The sequence below is a fragment of the Artemia franciscana genome, chromosome 5 (assembly GCF_032884065.1).
Source record: "Artemia franciscana chromosome 5, ASM3288406v1, whole genome shotgun sequence".
NCBI lineage: Eukaryota > Metazoa > Arthropoda > Branchiopoda > Anostraca > Artemiidae > Artemia > Artemia franciscana.
In genome coordinates, this window is record NC_088867.1 from 23,656,312 (window position 1) to 23,672,726 (window position 16,415).

At 34.6% G+C, this 16,415-nt stretch overlaps 1 protein-coding gene across 2 annotated transcripts in view; it reads left to right on the forward strand.

The window, feature by feature from the left end:
• Window positions 1-16,415, forward strand: part of LOC136027130 (uncharacterized) — a 95,309-nt gene that overhangs the window by 58,263 nt on the left and 20,631 nt on the right. The window contains exon 3 of one of the 2 annotated variants that reach the window (XM_065704090.1): window positions 5,706-5,834. The exons of the other annotated variant lie outside the window; for it this stretch is intronic. Coding sequence (XP_065560162.1) covers window positions 5,706-5,834 — 129 coding nt within the window. The remainder of the gene's footprint in view (window positions 1-5,705; window positions 5,835-16,415) is intronic. 2 annotated transcript variants of the gene reach the window in all.

Here is a 16,415-nt window from a genome sequence, read left to right on the forward strand (position 1 = left end):
GGAAAACAATCTGTATTCAGATCTATACCTCATGATTCTAATGATTGCCCTTGAGCTTTGTTGATGGTGATTGCTAATCGACCATTCCCTGTCCCGGTGTCCCGGTCGTCATTTACATCCCCCTGTTTCCTCCGGTGTCCCCGTTGTAGTTGTGTCCCTGTGTCCCGGTCGTCATTTATATTCCCTGTGTCCCGGTCGTCATTTGTATCCCGGTGTCCCGGTCTGTATATACATTCGTTTTTTAGTTTTGTTTTTCTCCTTTATTTTTTTCCTTTTTTTTTCTTTTTTAGCTTATTTAGATTTTTAGATTTTTTAGTTTTTTTATTAGTTTTTAGTTTTTTTTTCTTTTTAGTTTTTTTGTCCCGGTCGTCATTTATATCCCCCTGTTTCCCCCGGTGTCCCCGTTGTAGTTGTGTCCCTGTGTCCCGGTCGTCATTTATATTCCCTCTGTCCCGGTCGTCATTTGTATCCCGGTGTACCGGTCTGTATATACATTCGTTTTTTAGTTTTGTTTTTCTCCTTTATTTTTTTCCTTTTTTTTTCTTTTTTAGTTTATTTAGATTTTTAGATTTTTTAGTTTTTTTATTAGTTTTTAGTTTTTTTTTCTTTTTAGTTTTTTTGTAGTTTTTACCTTCTTTTTAGTTTTGTTAAATTTTTTTTTTTACTTATGTCCTGGTCGTCATTTATACTCCCTATGTCCCGGTGCTTTGTTGATTGCTAATCGAACATTCCTTTTGTCCTGGTCGCTTTCTCTTTGAGTGTCGTCATTTATTTTTTTCTTTTTTAGTTCTTTTAGTTTTTACCTTTTTTAGTTTTTTTAGTTTTTTAGATGAAAATTTTTTTTAGTTTTTTCCTTTTTTTCTTTTTAGTTTTTTATTGGTTTTTACCTTTATGTTAGCTTATTTTTCAGTTTTTTCCTTTTTTTATTAGTTTTTAGTTTTTTTGTAGTTTTTGCCTTTTTTTAGTTTTTTCAGTTTTTTTTTAGTTTTTTATTGGTTTTTACCTTTATTTTAGCTTATTTTTCAGTTTTTTCCTTTTTTTTAGTTTTTTTTAGTTTTTAGTTTTTTTAGTTTTTTACCTTTTTTTAGTTTTTTTAGTTTTTTTAGTTTTTTAGCTTTTTTATTTTTTTTATTAGTTTTTAGTTTTTTTTGTAGTTTTTGCCTTTTTTTTAGTTTTTTTAGTTTTTTAGCTTTTTTATTAGTTTTTATTTTTTTTTTGTAGTTTTTGCCTTTTTTTAGTTTGACAACTTATTTTTATATATATAGATAGTTTTTTTTTTTTTACTTATGTCCTGGTCGTCATTTATACTCCCTGTGTCCCGGTGCTTTGTTGATTGCTAATCGAACATTCCTTTTGTCCTGGTCGCTTTCTCTTTGAGTGTCGTCATTTATTAGTTTTTTCCTTTTTTTCTTTTTAGTTTTTTATTGGTTTTTACCTTTATTTTAGCTTATTTTTCAGTTTTTTCCTTTTTTTTAGTTTTTTTTATTTTTTATTTTTTTTAGTTTTTTACCTTTTTTTAGTTTTTTTAGTTTTTTTAGTTTTTTAGCTTTTTTACTTTTTTTATTAGTTTTTAGTTTTTTTTTGTAGTTTTTGCCTTTTTTTAGTTTTTTCAGTTTTTTTTTTAGTTTTTTATTGGTTTTTACCTTTATAGTTTTTTTAGTTTTTTAGCTTTTTTATTTTTTTTATTAGTCTTTAGTTTTTTTTGTAGTTTTTGCCTTTTTTTAGTTTTTTCAGTTTTGACGTCACCTGATCCAGTTTTTTCAGGTGACGTCACCTGACACATCCACGCATCCACAGACAGACAACTTATTTTTATATATATAGAAGATATATATATATATATATATATATATATATATATATATATATATATGTTTTTAACTACGTAAAACTTGCGAATATACAACTTTCTTTGCTGTCCCATTGTCTGTGCATATAAATAGATTGTCAGGTTTACCGACTCTTGAACATGCAACATATAATGGTCCATGGGAAAACAATCCGTATTCAGATCTATACCTCATGATTCTAATGATTGCCCTTGAGCTTTGTTGATGGTGATTGCTAATCGACGCTTTGTCGCCGTCGTCATTTATATATCCCCCTGTGCCCCCCGGCCTCCCCATTGTAGTTGTGTCCCTGTGTCCCGGTCGTTATTTATATTCCCTGTGTCCCGCTCGTCATTTGTGTCCCGGTGTCCCAGTCTGTGATTTCTCTTTGAGGATCCCGGGCGTCATTTATATTCCTTGTGTCCCGGTGTCCCGGTCGTCATTTGTGTCCCGGTCTGTATATACATTCGTTTTTGAATTGGTCTTTTTTTAGGTTTTAGTTTTTTACCTTTTTTTAGTTTTTTTAGTTATACCTCATGATTCTAATGATTGCCCTTGAGCTTTGTTGATGGTGAGTGCTAATTGAACATTCCCTGTGTCCCCGTCGTCATTTATATATCCCCCTGTGCCCCCGGCGTCCCCGTTGTAGTTGTGTCCCTGTGTCTCGGTCGTCATTTATATTCTCTGTGTCCCGGTCGTCATTTGTATCCCGGTGTCCTGGTCTGTATATACATTCGTTTTTGAAATGGTATGTGATGAAATAAATTTTTGTATTTTTCCCCTTTTTTTCTTTTTAGTTTTTTTGGTTTTTAGTTTTTTTAGTTTTTTTAGTTTTTTTTCTTTTTTCTTTTTAGTTTTTTTTATTTTTATTTTTTTTTATTTTTATTTTTTTTAGTTTTGTTTTTCTCCTTTATTTTTCATTTTTTTTTCCTTTTTTTATTTTTTTCTTTTTTAGTTTTTTTATTAGTTTTTAGTTTTTTATTTCTTTTTAGTTTTTTTGTAGTTTTTACCATTTTTTAGTTTTTTTAGTTTTTTTTTACTTATGTCCTGGTCGTCATTTATACTCCCTGTGTCCCTTTCGTCATTTGTGTCCCGGTGCTTTGTTGATGGTGATTGCTAATTTAACATTCCTTGTGTCCCGGTCGCTTTCTCTTTGAGTGTCCCGGTCGTCATTTATATTCCCTATGTGCCGGTGTCCCGGTCGTCATTTGTGTCCCGATGTCCCGGTCTGTAATTTCGTCAGTCGACACACAAACATGACGTCACTCGACAGACACACACACACAGACAACTTATTTTTATATATATAGATATAGATAGATAAGTCAGTTGACAAACATGACGTCAGTAGACAGACACACAGACAGACAACTTATTTTTATATATATATTGATATATAGATTTAGCTCCAAGTCTGCATTCATGTCCACCACGTAATTTCCCTTTGAGAAAAATTGATAAAACTGGAACTGAAATATCAATGCGAAGCGCCAAATTTTCTAATCCAATAAAAATTATCTTTAGCTTGATTAGCGTTACAAATTCCTTTTGTTTTTCTTTCCATTCTTAAACCACTGTTATCTTTACCTTTTGCATTATTACAGCCATACCAATCATTCTCCTTTCTTTTTTTATCTCTTCAACCGATTGAATTCTTAATTATCTCCTAGAGGCCCGATTCGTCTTATTTCGTTTCCTGGCTGCGAATACCGATGACACTACCCATGAAAAAATCTAATGTCGCTTATGTTTCTACTTGTTTGTTTGATCTCCAGAGCAGGAAAATCTCTCTCCGGCTTTGGATAATGGTTGAGACAGGGAATGAATATACTGTTTAAATTTATCGACAATGGTTTGAATGTACTCTGGGTTTTCCTTCCTTGTTTAATAAGTTATGAATACATACATGCATTGATTCATACAAATGTTGTTTAAAGGCAGTCTAATTCCCTTTTAAGTGAAATGAGTGCCAGCTCTTGTCACTATCAGCTAGTGAATTAATCGGACTTCTGTTAAGAGTAAAAATCTGTCCTTGTCTTTAAGAGGTGTAATTTTAGAATCTTTCCCTGATTTTTTTTTTAATTATCCTAAATTGCGATTTCCCTTTTTGTTGAATTTCTTTTCCAATCAGCTTGAAAATATTATAAATCTGATTGAAAATGGTTTGAAATGTTCGTTCTTAGGAAACATTGAAGATTCTTCTGAAGAGAATTCGGAAATGTTAGATGCATGGAGGTATCAATGCATTCATAGTTTGTCTCTTGCTGAGATCCATCGATATTATATGAATTTTTTTATGTGTTTTAATATATTTAACATAGTAGAAAAAAAAGCTCATTGAAGCTTATGAAACAACGAAATTTATAAGGCGAGATTAACTGCTACTACTACTATTAACAACTCACTGCAGCACTAAGTCGCCTGAAGCCAACACAGCTATGTATGCTCTTCCTCCATCATCATCTATTTAAAGCCTCCATCTTCACACCCTCCCAGGAAGTTCCCATTTCTCTTAAATCTTCCCTTACGACATCCTCCCACACCAATCGCGTACGACTTACTTTCCGTTTACCCTAGACGATTGTCCTAAAAGAACAATCTTCGGTAATCTGTTCTCCTTCATCCACAGAACGTGCCCTAGCCATCTTAACTTTTCTCTCATTACAGCCCTAGAAAGCGGGATTGGACCATACTTTTCGTATAGCCTATTGTTTGAAATGCGGTCTGCCAGTCGGGTACTCAAAACAATCCGTAGAGAATTTCTCTGGAAATCTTGCAAATCTTCGTCGGTTTTTCGGAGCACCCGTGCTTCTGAACCGTATTTGACCACTGTCATAACTTTAGCTTCCAATATTCTAATCTTGGTTCGCAGACTTATCTTTCTATTCTTTCAAACTTGTTTCAACTGTAAAAAAAACGCCCTGAGTCTTAGCTATTCTACTTTTAACATCTTCAATGTTCCTATCGTCTTTGCTAATAATTCTACCAAGGTAAGTAAAGCTGTCCAGTTGATCACTCTTTTCGTTCCCCAACGTCACCTTTTCATATTCACTTATTTCTGGCCTTAGTGACTTAGTCTTCTTAACATTAATTTTCAAACCTACTCTAGCATCCTGAACTCGCAAAACCTTCAAAAGTTCATTCATTTTGCTCACACTTTCATTTAGGATGCTTAAATCATCAGCATAATCGAAGTCCAGGAATTTTTTTTTCTTCATTTGATTCCGTGTTCTGCCATTGCCTTTCTTGTGCTCCTTAAGACAAATTCCATCAAAATAACCCATATAAAGGGGAATAGAACACAACCCTGCTTAGCTCCTGATTCAATACGAAACAGCTTCTAACTTCATTTCCTACCTTAGCGATTCAGGAGCACAGAAATTGATAAATGAGAAAATGAAAGTTAGTCTCTGAGCAAAAAGGTATCGCTAGCAACATAACAGCTAAAACAAGGTTAAAACAACATTATGAGCCAAGTTTCTGAAAACTCCTAAGGATCTTATTAACGTTGGGTAAGGTACCACTGTCAGTAGCCACAGTTGCATTTAATTAGTAATGAAATCCTGTTGCAAAACATCAGCCAACGGGCTGTGTTGCCAAGCTGCAAAGATAAGGCACATCTGTTATCAGTTTCTTGTACTCCATATGGTAGACTTTTTAATTATCAGGCTCTGCAGTATATTGGAATATTTCATTTTTTCACAGCTTTTAGCAGTCTATTCTGGAATTTATCTATCTAGCCTTTAGCAAAAAAATAAATCCATTAATAAAATAAAGATGCTCTAACAATATAACCATTATCTTCTCCTTAAATGTTCTGTATTAAGCATATAGACAATACTGAAACAAGCATGTTTTATCTACCTTTTTTTCCAGTTTCTCTAGGATTTTTTGATGATATTTCTGTACCAAAGAGTCTTTTACCTGGAAATACGGTTTTTGATGAAGTAGAACAAGTCTTCGTATGGAATGTTGATGAAGACATCCAATTTCGCATAGAAACTGGTGAGTCAATTTTAAATGCAGTATTATTTTCACGATCTGATTTCTTTTTGTATGGCTACATAAATGTACGCAAGGGGTTCAGGGTTCAAATCCTATAAGGCGTATCCAGTCAAGCCACTACAAGCAGGACTAGGAAATTGGCAAAGTACAGGAATGATGCACCTGAGCCTCAAAGACGCTTCTTTTTGTTTGCCACGGAAAAATTTACTGACGGCCTCTACCTAGATAACTTCGAAGACCACACTGCCTTTCCATGACGAAAGTAAAACAGTTCAAAATAGGGATGAAACCTTTTTATTGACAGTGAATAGATATAAAATTATTTAACTGGATATTTCGAACACATATACAGTGTTCATCATCAGCAGTAAAACTGTAAGTAAAAAAAGTAAAACAGCAGTAAAACTGTAAGTAAAAAAAAAGTAAAACAGCAGTTTTACTGCTGATGATTAACACTGTATATGTGTTCGAAATATCCAGTTAAATAATTTTATATCTATTCACTGTCAATAAAAAGGTTTCATCCCTATTTTGAACTGTTTTACTTTGGCCTCTACCATCTCTAAGAGTTTGGACTGTATCTAGTTTCCCGGCATAAAATATGAAATAAACGTATATACGACCTCTTGCAACCCCTATTCCAACAATTGGACAAAGACAGTTTTTCATTAAAGATGATGGAAAAGTGCTTCTTTTTTCGTAGAAATTCATTGTTGATTCCCAATGTCCAACTTTCGTGATTCCTATACCTATAAGCTCATTGCAGTTTCAATCTACCTGGGGCCAACATGCTGCCAAGTGTACCTCCATAGCCCTATCTTGGTGTAACCTTCCGATCGTGTCATGGTTTACCGCGTGGTAAATTTAGCCTATTGTTCTTGATTTTTGTCCCTCACAGCAAATGAAGCCAATTCACTGGTTGGTAGCAAAAAGGGCACACTTATTTAAATTTTGAGAAAACACAATCGAAAAAACGCAATCGAATTTAAGACCAGTTTAAAGCAAAAAGTCTTGGAGACCTGTTGATAGAATTTCTGTCCTGTCCTGTTTTTACCTTTTTGTTCTACTTTTGTCGTTTATACTGAACTTCCGTTCAAAATGATTATTAACCAATCTCAGTAATTTCCATTACACGTTTAAAACAACAAACCAAGGCAACGGATTATTCCATTACTGATAGCCTTTCCCCTTCTCAGCTTTTTCAGGTGGGGGGAGGACTGCAGTCCCTTCTTGTCAGGCTGTCTCTACAATGGTGAATGGGTGATTGTTGTCTTTATCAATGCTAGCAAAAACGCATTTATAGTATGCCACATTTAGAGGAGACATAAACCTGTAGACTGACTGCATAATCTCTGATTTTTTCAATAGGTATAACAGGTCTGTAACCCAACGGCCATATGATTACAAGAAACTAAATCATTTCTGTGGAAGAAGTGCCCTTCCTTGCTTTATGTTTAGCCTCCAAAGGAGGCTAAACATAACTCGTTCTAACATAACAAATGGCTAACATAAACATAAGTGATTCCTCTGAAAACGGAAGTTTGTAACCGATTCTTTTAGTCGTATTGTGTAAATTACAGTTGTTTTACTTTGAAAAATGGAACATTAGTGTGCTGGTAGATCTTAGAAGCCTACTGAAATCAGTACTTTGTTCATTTGGGTAATGATCCGCGGATGCTTTTTAGCTGCTTCACCAAGTCCAATACATCGGGGTGCTTGACACTTCTTTCAATACAACCTTGGGGTATATATACTTCCTGTATGCTCGAGTTAACTGGCTCACAGTATTTCAGTGCTACGTTCAACAGTATAGGGTTTTTACGAAATGATTCCTGCATATCGAAGTTCATTATTGAATTTCTGTTTTGTGGCATACAAGAATTCGACCAAATAATAATCTCAGAAACGTCGGGATAGGTAGACAGAATTCTTCCATCCATCAAGACAACATCACTTAATAGTTCATTCGCTCCACGACCTGCAACTGTTTCAAACCATACTGCGCAGTATAATTCTTCTATGTGTTCCCCGAAAGGCTGTTGATATGAAGATACACCCATTCAATTAAAAATTGTAATTAATTTTTTTGTAGAAAAAACGATGAAGCATTACCACGAACAAGATGTGGTGGCAGGTATACAGTTACGACAGAAATCCTCAGGTTAAATCTCCGGTTAGAAATGTTAAATTTCGCTTTCGCAAAAGAGGGAAACATGCACTTACTGTAAAATTGTATTGCTGACAGGTTCAGCTGAGATGCATAGTAGGACAAAACGAACTGCACTAGAACTCTCGTAAATAATAACGCTAAACAGCGTTTGTAATTCATTTTTGACTTGGAGGTGGCAGTTAAGAGCTTTTTGCTATCAACCGGCAAATTCTCTTTCAAATAGACTTATTTTCATTGGTTGTCAGTGACCAAAAAGAAGTGCAACTGGCTATAACTTTCTCCATTGAAAATGGGCTTGGAAGTACATATTCAGTATCGGAACTAACACGTTAAAAACTGGAAACTAATACTAACTAATATTATTTGAACTAATTCTGATTACATGCTTAGAGGTGAAGTGTTTTGTTCTTGCATTGCTGTTTTTGTGTGTGTGTCTGTTTGTTTGTTTTTTAATAAACCACGTACATAAATGAAAAAAAAATTCCAACTTCTTCTCATTTTAGAGTTTCTATCCATGTTTTTGTAAACATGTCGTTTTTTAGATTCGTCTTCTATACCCATTGCTATTTCATCACATCGCATAAAAGTTATACCTCAAACAAGTTCATTATAATAATCAGTCGTGATAACTGGTTTATATCTAAGCTTAGTTCTTGTACATATCTAATAGTATATGTTTTTTCTATTTCTAGCTCAATTTTTCACAGATCCAACATATTTATTTCATCATATTCAGTACATAGATCTCCCAAGTGAACTTAACTTTAAAATAGGTAAGATTCAAATGAAGAGTAAGCAGAATGGATTGCATGGGAGGAAGTACATTCAAATAACGATGCTTTTGATTCTGGTTCTTCTTTTGGATAATAACTTAACCTGATGAAACCTGAGCCCATATTAAATTTGGGGCTAATCATCAGTAAGATGACATGGAAATGTTATCGCAAACATCTTGTGCAAATTCAACCAAATCCTCAACTTTTCTGATATTTGTGGAACGATTTTAAATTTGGATTCGGCTTAAACTATATTTAACGACTAAAGATGTTGCTACTCGCAGAATTTATAACTTTTACTATTAAATTTCGGCCCTTCTCTGCCAAATCGGTGTCGGAATCAAATCGAAATTTTGGAATCTCTTAGATTCTGCTGTAAATACTCCGGTTGATTCTTGGATTCAGTATAATTTCGGGATTTTGTTCAAAATTTTTGCCGAATCTCAAAAAGTTTTTGGTATTGTCTTCTTCTTCTTCTTGAGGAAGCAAAGGAAGATATCAATGATGATTCAAATGCATTAGGTGAAACAATGGAAAATAAATAAGAAATGAAATCAAGCAATGAAATCTATTTTCTTTGCTGTATGTGCAGCCATTTTCTTTGCTGCAGTAATCGGTTTGATTAGATTCAAGATTCAAGATTTTATTTAAACTTCTGTACAACACACACAATATATAAAAAAAGGGTCAAGTCGGAGACACAAGGTCGATTGACAAAGACCCGGTATAACAATATAGCACACCTATTTGACAGAAAAAAGAAACAAAAACAAATGCATAAAATAAATATCAATAAATCCACGACTCACCACTAGACGGGAACCCGCCCACAAAACAACTGACACTCGGCAAATATCAATCCGAAAAACAAAACAAAACAGTGTGCAAGCGAGGGTGACCGATGACTGGCAACATATTTGAGAAAAAAAAAATAATAAAAAAAAATAAAATGAGCCCACCTTATCAATATCAAACAAACAACTATTCACTTTAAGATTTTTTTTTATTACTCATTCTTGAATTTATTTATAAAGATAGAATGAAGTTGCTTTTTAATACGTGGGAGAGATTTAATGCAGTCAATATATGGTAGATAAAAATGCCATGAACCCATGATCGAAAAAAGTGGCGAGAACCGTGATCTGTCAGTGGTTAATTTCAGGTGCTGCATTCTCAATTTATTACGGGTTTCATAAACATGGTCAGGTTGCTCAGGGAAAAAATTTCTCGTACGAAAGTACGGAGGCAGTTCTGAGCGGTTATATTTTACCGTGAATAAAAAAGAATGAAGAGTGAATAATTCTGAAACAGGCAAAATATTAGTTAATAAATATATAGTTTCAGTTTTAGATTTATTTGGCTAGGAAGAAGGTGACGGTAAATATCTTTGCAAAATTCGAAGAGCCCGGTTTTGAAGAGTCTGTATCGGTTTTATATGATATTTGAAAGTTGCTAAATAAATTAGGGGACAATACGTAAGATGGGAATGCACCAAGGCAAAATAAATGAGTCGTAGAACTTCATAGGGGAAAAAATGCTGAAGCCTCCTCATTACACCAACTCCTTGGGCGATTTTAACGCGTGATCTATTACAATGTTCTTTATAAGATAGATTTTCATCAATAGTTATACCAAGATACCGGAGTGAAGTTACCCTTTGAATTCGAATATCTGTAGCCTGATCAATTATAGTTGAAATTCCTTTTGCTTTGTGTCCAAGTCTACTATAAATGATGAATTTCGTTTTGGCGGCATTCAATGACAAAAGATTAGCTTTTAGCCATACAATCAGCTGGGAAAACACGATTTGCAGCTTCTCTTTGACATCATCTTCCGACTTCCCTGCAAGTGTTGATCCGGTATCATCGGCGAAAAGGACATTCAGGCTGTTGGTTTCTGTTGCTGATGGAAGGTCATTTATGTATATTAGGAAGAGCAGTGGTCCCAGAATTGAACCCTGAGGAACACCAATATTGGGCAATAAGCATGGATCCGAAGCTGTTTTATTGATAGTTGTTACTTGGGATCGACCTGTTAGGTAAGATGCGATAAAATCGTGCGCTGGTCCTCGTATCCCGCCATTGCTTAATTTAAACAACAATATTTCGTGACAAATCGTGTCAAATGCCTTCTCAAGATCCAAAAAAATACTTGCCGGAATCATTTTTTTATAAAGACATTCGTGAATAAATTGGACTATTGTCAGGATAGCGTCCTGCGTACCATGTCCTTTTCTAAACCCATACTGATTTTTTGAAAAATAATCATTCGAAGTAAGGAAATTATACACTCGATTATAAAGACATCGCTCCATTAATTTAGAAAAGCCTGAAAGAATAGATATCGGTCTGTAATTCGTGCAATCGCTCCGGTCAGAGCTTTTATACAGTGGTATCACCTTTGCTTTCTTCAATGAATCCGGAAAAGTTCCTGATCTAAATGACAGATTTTATTAATACTCGGTAAAACAACTTTCACAATGTTCGTAGACGATTCATCAATCCCCGGGGAATTCCCATTTTTCAAAAGCTTACCAATATTGGCAAGCTCTTTCTCTGTTACCGGTGTTAAAAACATAGATTTTACAGAAGGCTTTACAAGGTATGTACGATAATCACATTGACCATAGGGCAGGTTATGTTGGAGCTTGTTGGCTACCGAGTGTCCAATTGACGCGAAATGCAAATTCATGTAATTAGCTATTTCTAGCTCCCTTTCAATTATATGACCATGAGCGTCCTTTATTTCTGATGGTTTAGAAGTTTTTGGTGATCGATTTAAGCATGAATTGATTAGCTCCCAAGTTTTCTTTGGTGACTTACTTACATCTCTAAAAGAATCAAAATAAAATTTTGTTTTAGCATTACGTATTATTTTTGAAAGTAGATTTTTGTATTTTTTGAATGTTGTTTTATTTTCTTCGCTTGGGAATGATAACAATTTTTTATAAAGACAGTTTTTTTGTTTTATTGAGGTCAAAAGGGAGGGTGATATCCACGGTTGAATGGGTTGATTATATTTTCCTTTTCGTGTTTTTACTCTGGGGCATGACTCGTCAAAAGCAGCGTTAAATTTTTCGAAGAAATGAGCCATTGCAGAGTTTACGTCTTCAGCATCAAATACACGAGACCAATCGGTAATATTCAATTTATCCTTTAAACAGTCCAGATTTTTTTTGTTGATAATCCGGTGTGATATTTCTGGTGCTTTTTTTGTTTGAAGCTGATATTTCACATCGGAAATCAACAAAAATGATCAGAAAAATCCGTTAAAACAACTTGTGAAGACGTGGCTGGTGTTGTTAAAAATATGTTGTCAATGAGAGTTGCACTAGTGAGTGAAACCCGCGTTGGTATTGTACATGAGGGAATCAGTGATTTTGATGTCATTAGAGAAATAAATTCGGTTGTTTGAGTATTTTCATAATAATTCAGTAAATTTATATTAAAATCCCCCATGACCACAACATCTTTATCGTCTAAAGATGCTAATAAGGATTCCAAAGATTGCAGAAAAAGCGGGATTGGTGCCAACGGAGGCTTATAAACGACACAAATTTGTAATTTCTTGATTCCGGCCCGACATTCAACAGCCAAAATTTCACACAATTTTTCAACGTCATATTTTTCGAGCTCTGGCAGACGTTTAAAATGCACTCCTTCTTTCAAAAATAACCCGAGGCCACCTTTTCCATGGTTTTGTCTACTTTTTTCAATGAAATTATATCCCGGAATTTTAACATTATGTTTTGTCGCATCACTGATGAATGTTTCACAAACTCCCAAAATATCAATTTGATTTCTTGGCAATAATCTGGTTAGTTCATCAATAGAACTAATTAGTCCCTGTGTGTTTATAAATCCAATTCTCTTCGAATTATCTTCAAGTCTATTTATTTCATCAGGAGAAACATACGATGACGGTTTTATTTCTGAAAAAGTATTATTTTCTCTTTGGCCAAAAACATTAAAAGTTTCAGAAAGTAACGAAAGGTTTAGAGGTTTCCCCTTCAAAGCTGCCAGCCTATCGCGTCCCCCCTCAACCGCAAACTTAGAATTCATTTAAAAAGAGTCGGAAAGATCCTACATCGTGCCAGCAAGTCCGCGCGACAAGGACCCCGTGCCATTGATGAATCATGAAAAACCTGCCATCCTTCGAGCAAACTTATGTTGAGTAGGTATAAGTGAACAGAAATAACTGGGGCAAAAGTAATGAAGAGAATCTTGAACCAAGTTAGCCTAAGTAACACACGAAAGTAAATAATCAACATCACACAAACACAAAAATGCAAAATATATCAATCAAGAGCGGAGTAGACCTTATTTTCTCACACTAGTCGCCTTTAGTGATCTTACGCTTTTTCCCACTGCGACTCTGAATCCGATTTGTATTCAAGCCACAATTTGGCACCTTTTTGCTTCAGGCGTGTAAATTGTACGGATCCATTATCTCGTAATTCCTTGCCTTTAGCCAGTAATTCATTTCTCACAGTATTTAATTTGGTCGGCAAGTCCGTGCAGATCCGGACCCCTGTTCCTTTCAATTTCGATATTGATCTGAAAATACATTGAATATCTTTTTCTGAGGATACTGAGAGGAAAACTGGAGGGGCGGTCGGCTTAAGGGTAGACATGTTCGACTTCTGAGACATTCGGTAGCACTGTAATATTTGAACCTTGTCCGTGATTTCCATTGTCGATGAGAATAATGTTGACACATTCGCGAAAACTGTCTGTTGCTGTTTTTCTTTTGATAATCCGTGGATGATTAAGTTGAGTTTACGGTCTTTAACTTCCATTTCGAGTAATTTCGCTTCGATTGTATCACATCTCGACTTTTGCTCTTCAAGCTGGTTTTCAAGGATGACAATCTTCGAATCACGAGACTTCGATTCATTTTTCAAAATTTGAACCTCGTCCGAAATCCACGACAGTGTAATAGCTAACTCACTTTGTTTCTTAATTATGAAATCTAGCTTCTTTTCCAGAGCCTTCATTCTATCATCAAACATTTTTTGGCTGATTGACGACATATTTATTTAGCTTTAAAGGCCGCTCTCAAGTGAAATTTAAACTTTAATTAAAAACATTAGCTCAGTTACTAGCCGTATCCAAATAACAGAGACTGGGCTCCGTCAGTAATACTAGTCAAACAAGTTCTCTAGTTCACACGTTGAAGGACAGATCGGTATGAAAAAGTATATTGATTTGTTAATGTTAAAAAAAATATCCAATCTAAGACAGGTGCGTTCACTTTGAACTCTGAATCAATACTGATTTAATATTAAATCAAAAGATTAAATACTGATTAAACAGAATAATAAAAATATATTAATAATAATAACACAATACCTTGAATAATAATATCTTGAAAGAATAATAATAGCATATTAACTTGTATTGAAAATGAAAAATCAACAAAATGATGCAAATGATACAATTGCTTTTGGAAAATGTGTAAAGTAAATAAATAAGAGATAACGATTATATTTAGAAAAAAATAGCTGAATAAGTTGATGCATTAAATGTTGGTGAAGATAGAAACATTTTTGTGAGCGAATGAGTGATATAATTGTCGAAACCTTTTCCATACAATCACATTTTCAGATAAGATATACTGCTGCTCCTACTGCTGCTACTAACTTTTCACTACAGCATCAAACCTCTTGAGGCCAACTGCAATGTGCATGCTCCTCCTCCCCCTGGTCTTTTCTAAGCTTTACTTCTTGAAGTCTACCAATAGGTTCCGATTTCCTTTGATCCTTCCTTATAACCTATTCCCACCCCGTTCGGACACCACGTGCTTTTTGTTTGGTCCCAGATGGATGACCAAAATAACGAGCTTTGACAATCGGTCATCCTTCATGTGTAAAATGTGTCCTGGCCATCTCAACATTTTTTTCGTTATAGCGCTAGAAAGTGGGATAGAGCGACATTTTCGGACAATTTGATGTTTGACATACTGTCAGTCAAACGGGTACCTAAAAGTCTTTGTAAATAATTCCTCTGTAGAAAGTTTAACAAAGCTTCTACTGCTTTCCAAAAAGTCCCTCTTGTCAGAATCATTCTTGACCAATGTCATTATCGTAGCTTCCAATATTCAAGTCTTGGGTTCAAAAGCGATTCTTCTCTCTTTTGTGCCCATAGCAAGATCTTAATTAGCCCCCCTCCTCGGTCTCCCAAAAATTTTCTTGCCAATTGTCTAAAAATCTCATTTCACAAAAAAATTCATTTATTTAAATCAGACCTTTCTTACTTTAGTCTCTGCATTGTTAACTGCATAATTATTAACTATATCAGCCCAATTGATTGATTTTTTTTTTTTTACTTCAAATTCAATTCAAAATCGCTTAAATTTGGTCCACTTACTTTTATTTTCAAGGAATGGGGATGGGGATATGGGGAAAAAATTAAAATTTTGGATTAAATTTGCTTACACTTACTGCCAACCACACCATCTATTTTATTTAGTAAAAATAAAATTTGAAAAATTACTAAATGACTATAACTGTTAGATTGTTTATTTGAAATTTGGCCCCACGAAAATCTCTCTGCCCAGGGCAAGTTTCCCCTCCCCCCCCCTTCTAAAACCGCCTCTGCTTGGCTCGCAGACTTATTATATTCTTCTTCAAAAAAAAAAAAAACCCTAGGTCTTGTTAATTCTACTTTTTACATCTTTACTGCATCCACTATCTTAACTAACAACACTTCCCAGCTAAACAAAGCTGTCCACTTATCGATCTCCTCGATACCCAATATAATCTCTTTGCCACAATGTTTTACTAGTTTTTGCGACTTAGTTTTTTTTATATTAATTTTTAAATTTATTCTTTCTCACCGAACCTCAATATTTTTAAATGTTCTTTATTTTGCATTTAGGCTTAGGAGATTACGTTTAGGGAAATTCTACCCTCCCATCTGATTTCATGCTTTCTTGTAGCCTTTGCAGTGTTCCATAGGGAAAAGCTTATCCAAATACCCATGTAAAACAGGGATGGGACACAGTCCTGCTTAACTCCTTTTAAATGTTCTTAATTTTTAAATGTTCTTTATTTTGCATTTAGGCTTAGGAAATTACGTTTAGGGAAATTCTACCCTCCCACCTAATTTCATGCTTTCTTGTAGCCTTTGCAGTGTTCTGTAGGGAAAAGCTTATCCAAATACCCATATAAAACAGGGATGGGAGACAGTCCTGCTTAACTCTTGATTCAGCACCAAAATAGCTGCTAACCAAATGCAGAACTATTGTCCTCATAACTAACATTTATTTTGTGAATGTATTTATCTGATATATTATACAAGGATGAAACCATCACTAAAGTCGATCTGTTGGCTGAATAAAAGCCTGTTCCAAAACTATTCTACAAAACTGAGGAAACTTTCTGGGAATGTCTAGAGGGATGTTGAACTAGATCAAAAGACACTCTGCAAATGTAGGCTGTCAAAAGGGCGAGTCAGCTTTATCCCAGGAATGGTTTAGGGTCTTAAGTTGTAACTTTCACGCCTACTACTACTACTGCTACTGCTACTACATCTGTTGCTACTATTAATACTACTACTAAGGGTAAGGATATTAAGGAGAAAATTTCAGAAAATGTTGAAGAGTATGAGTGCATTAGGTTGCCAAAAGAACGTA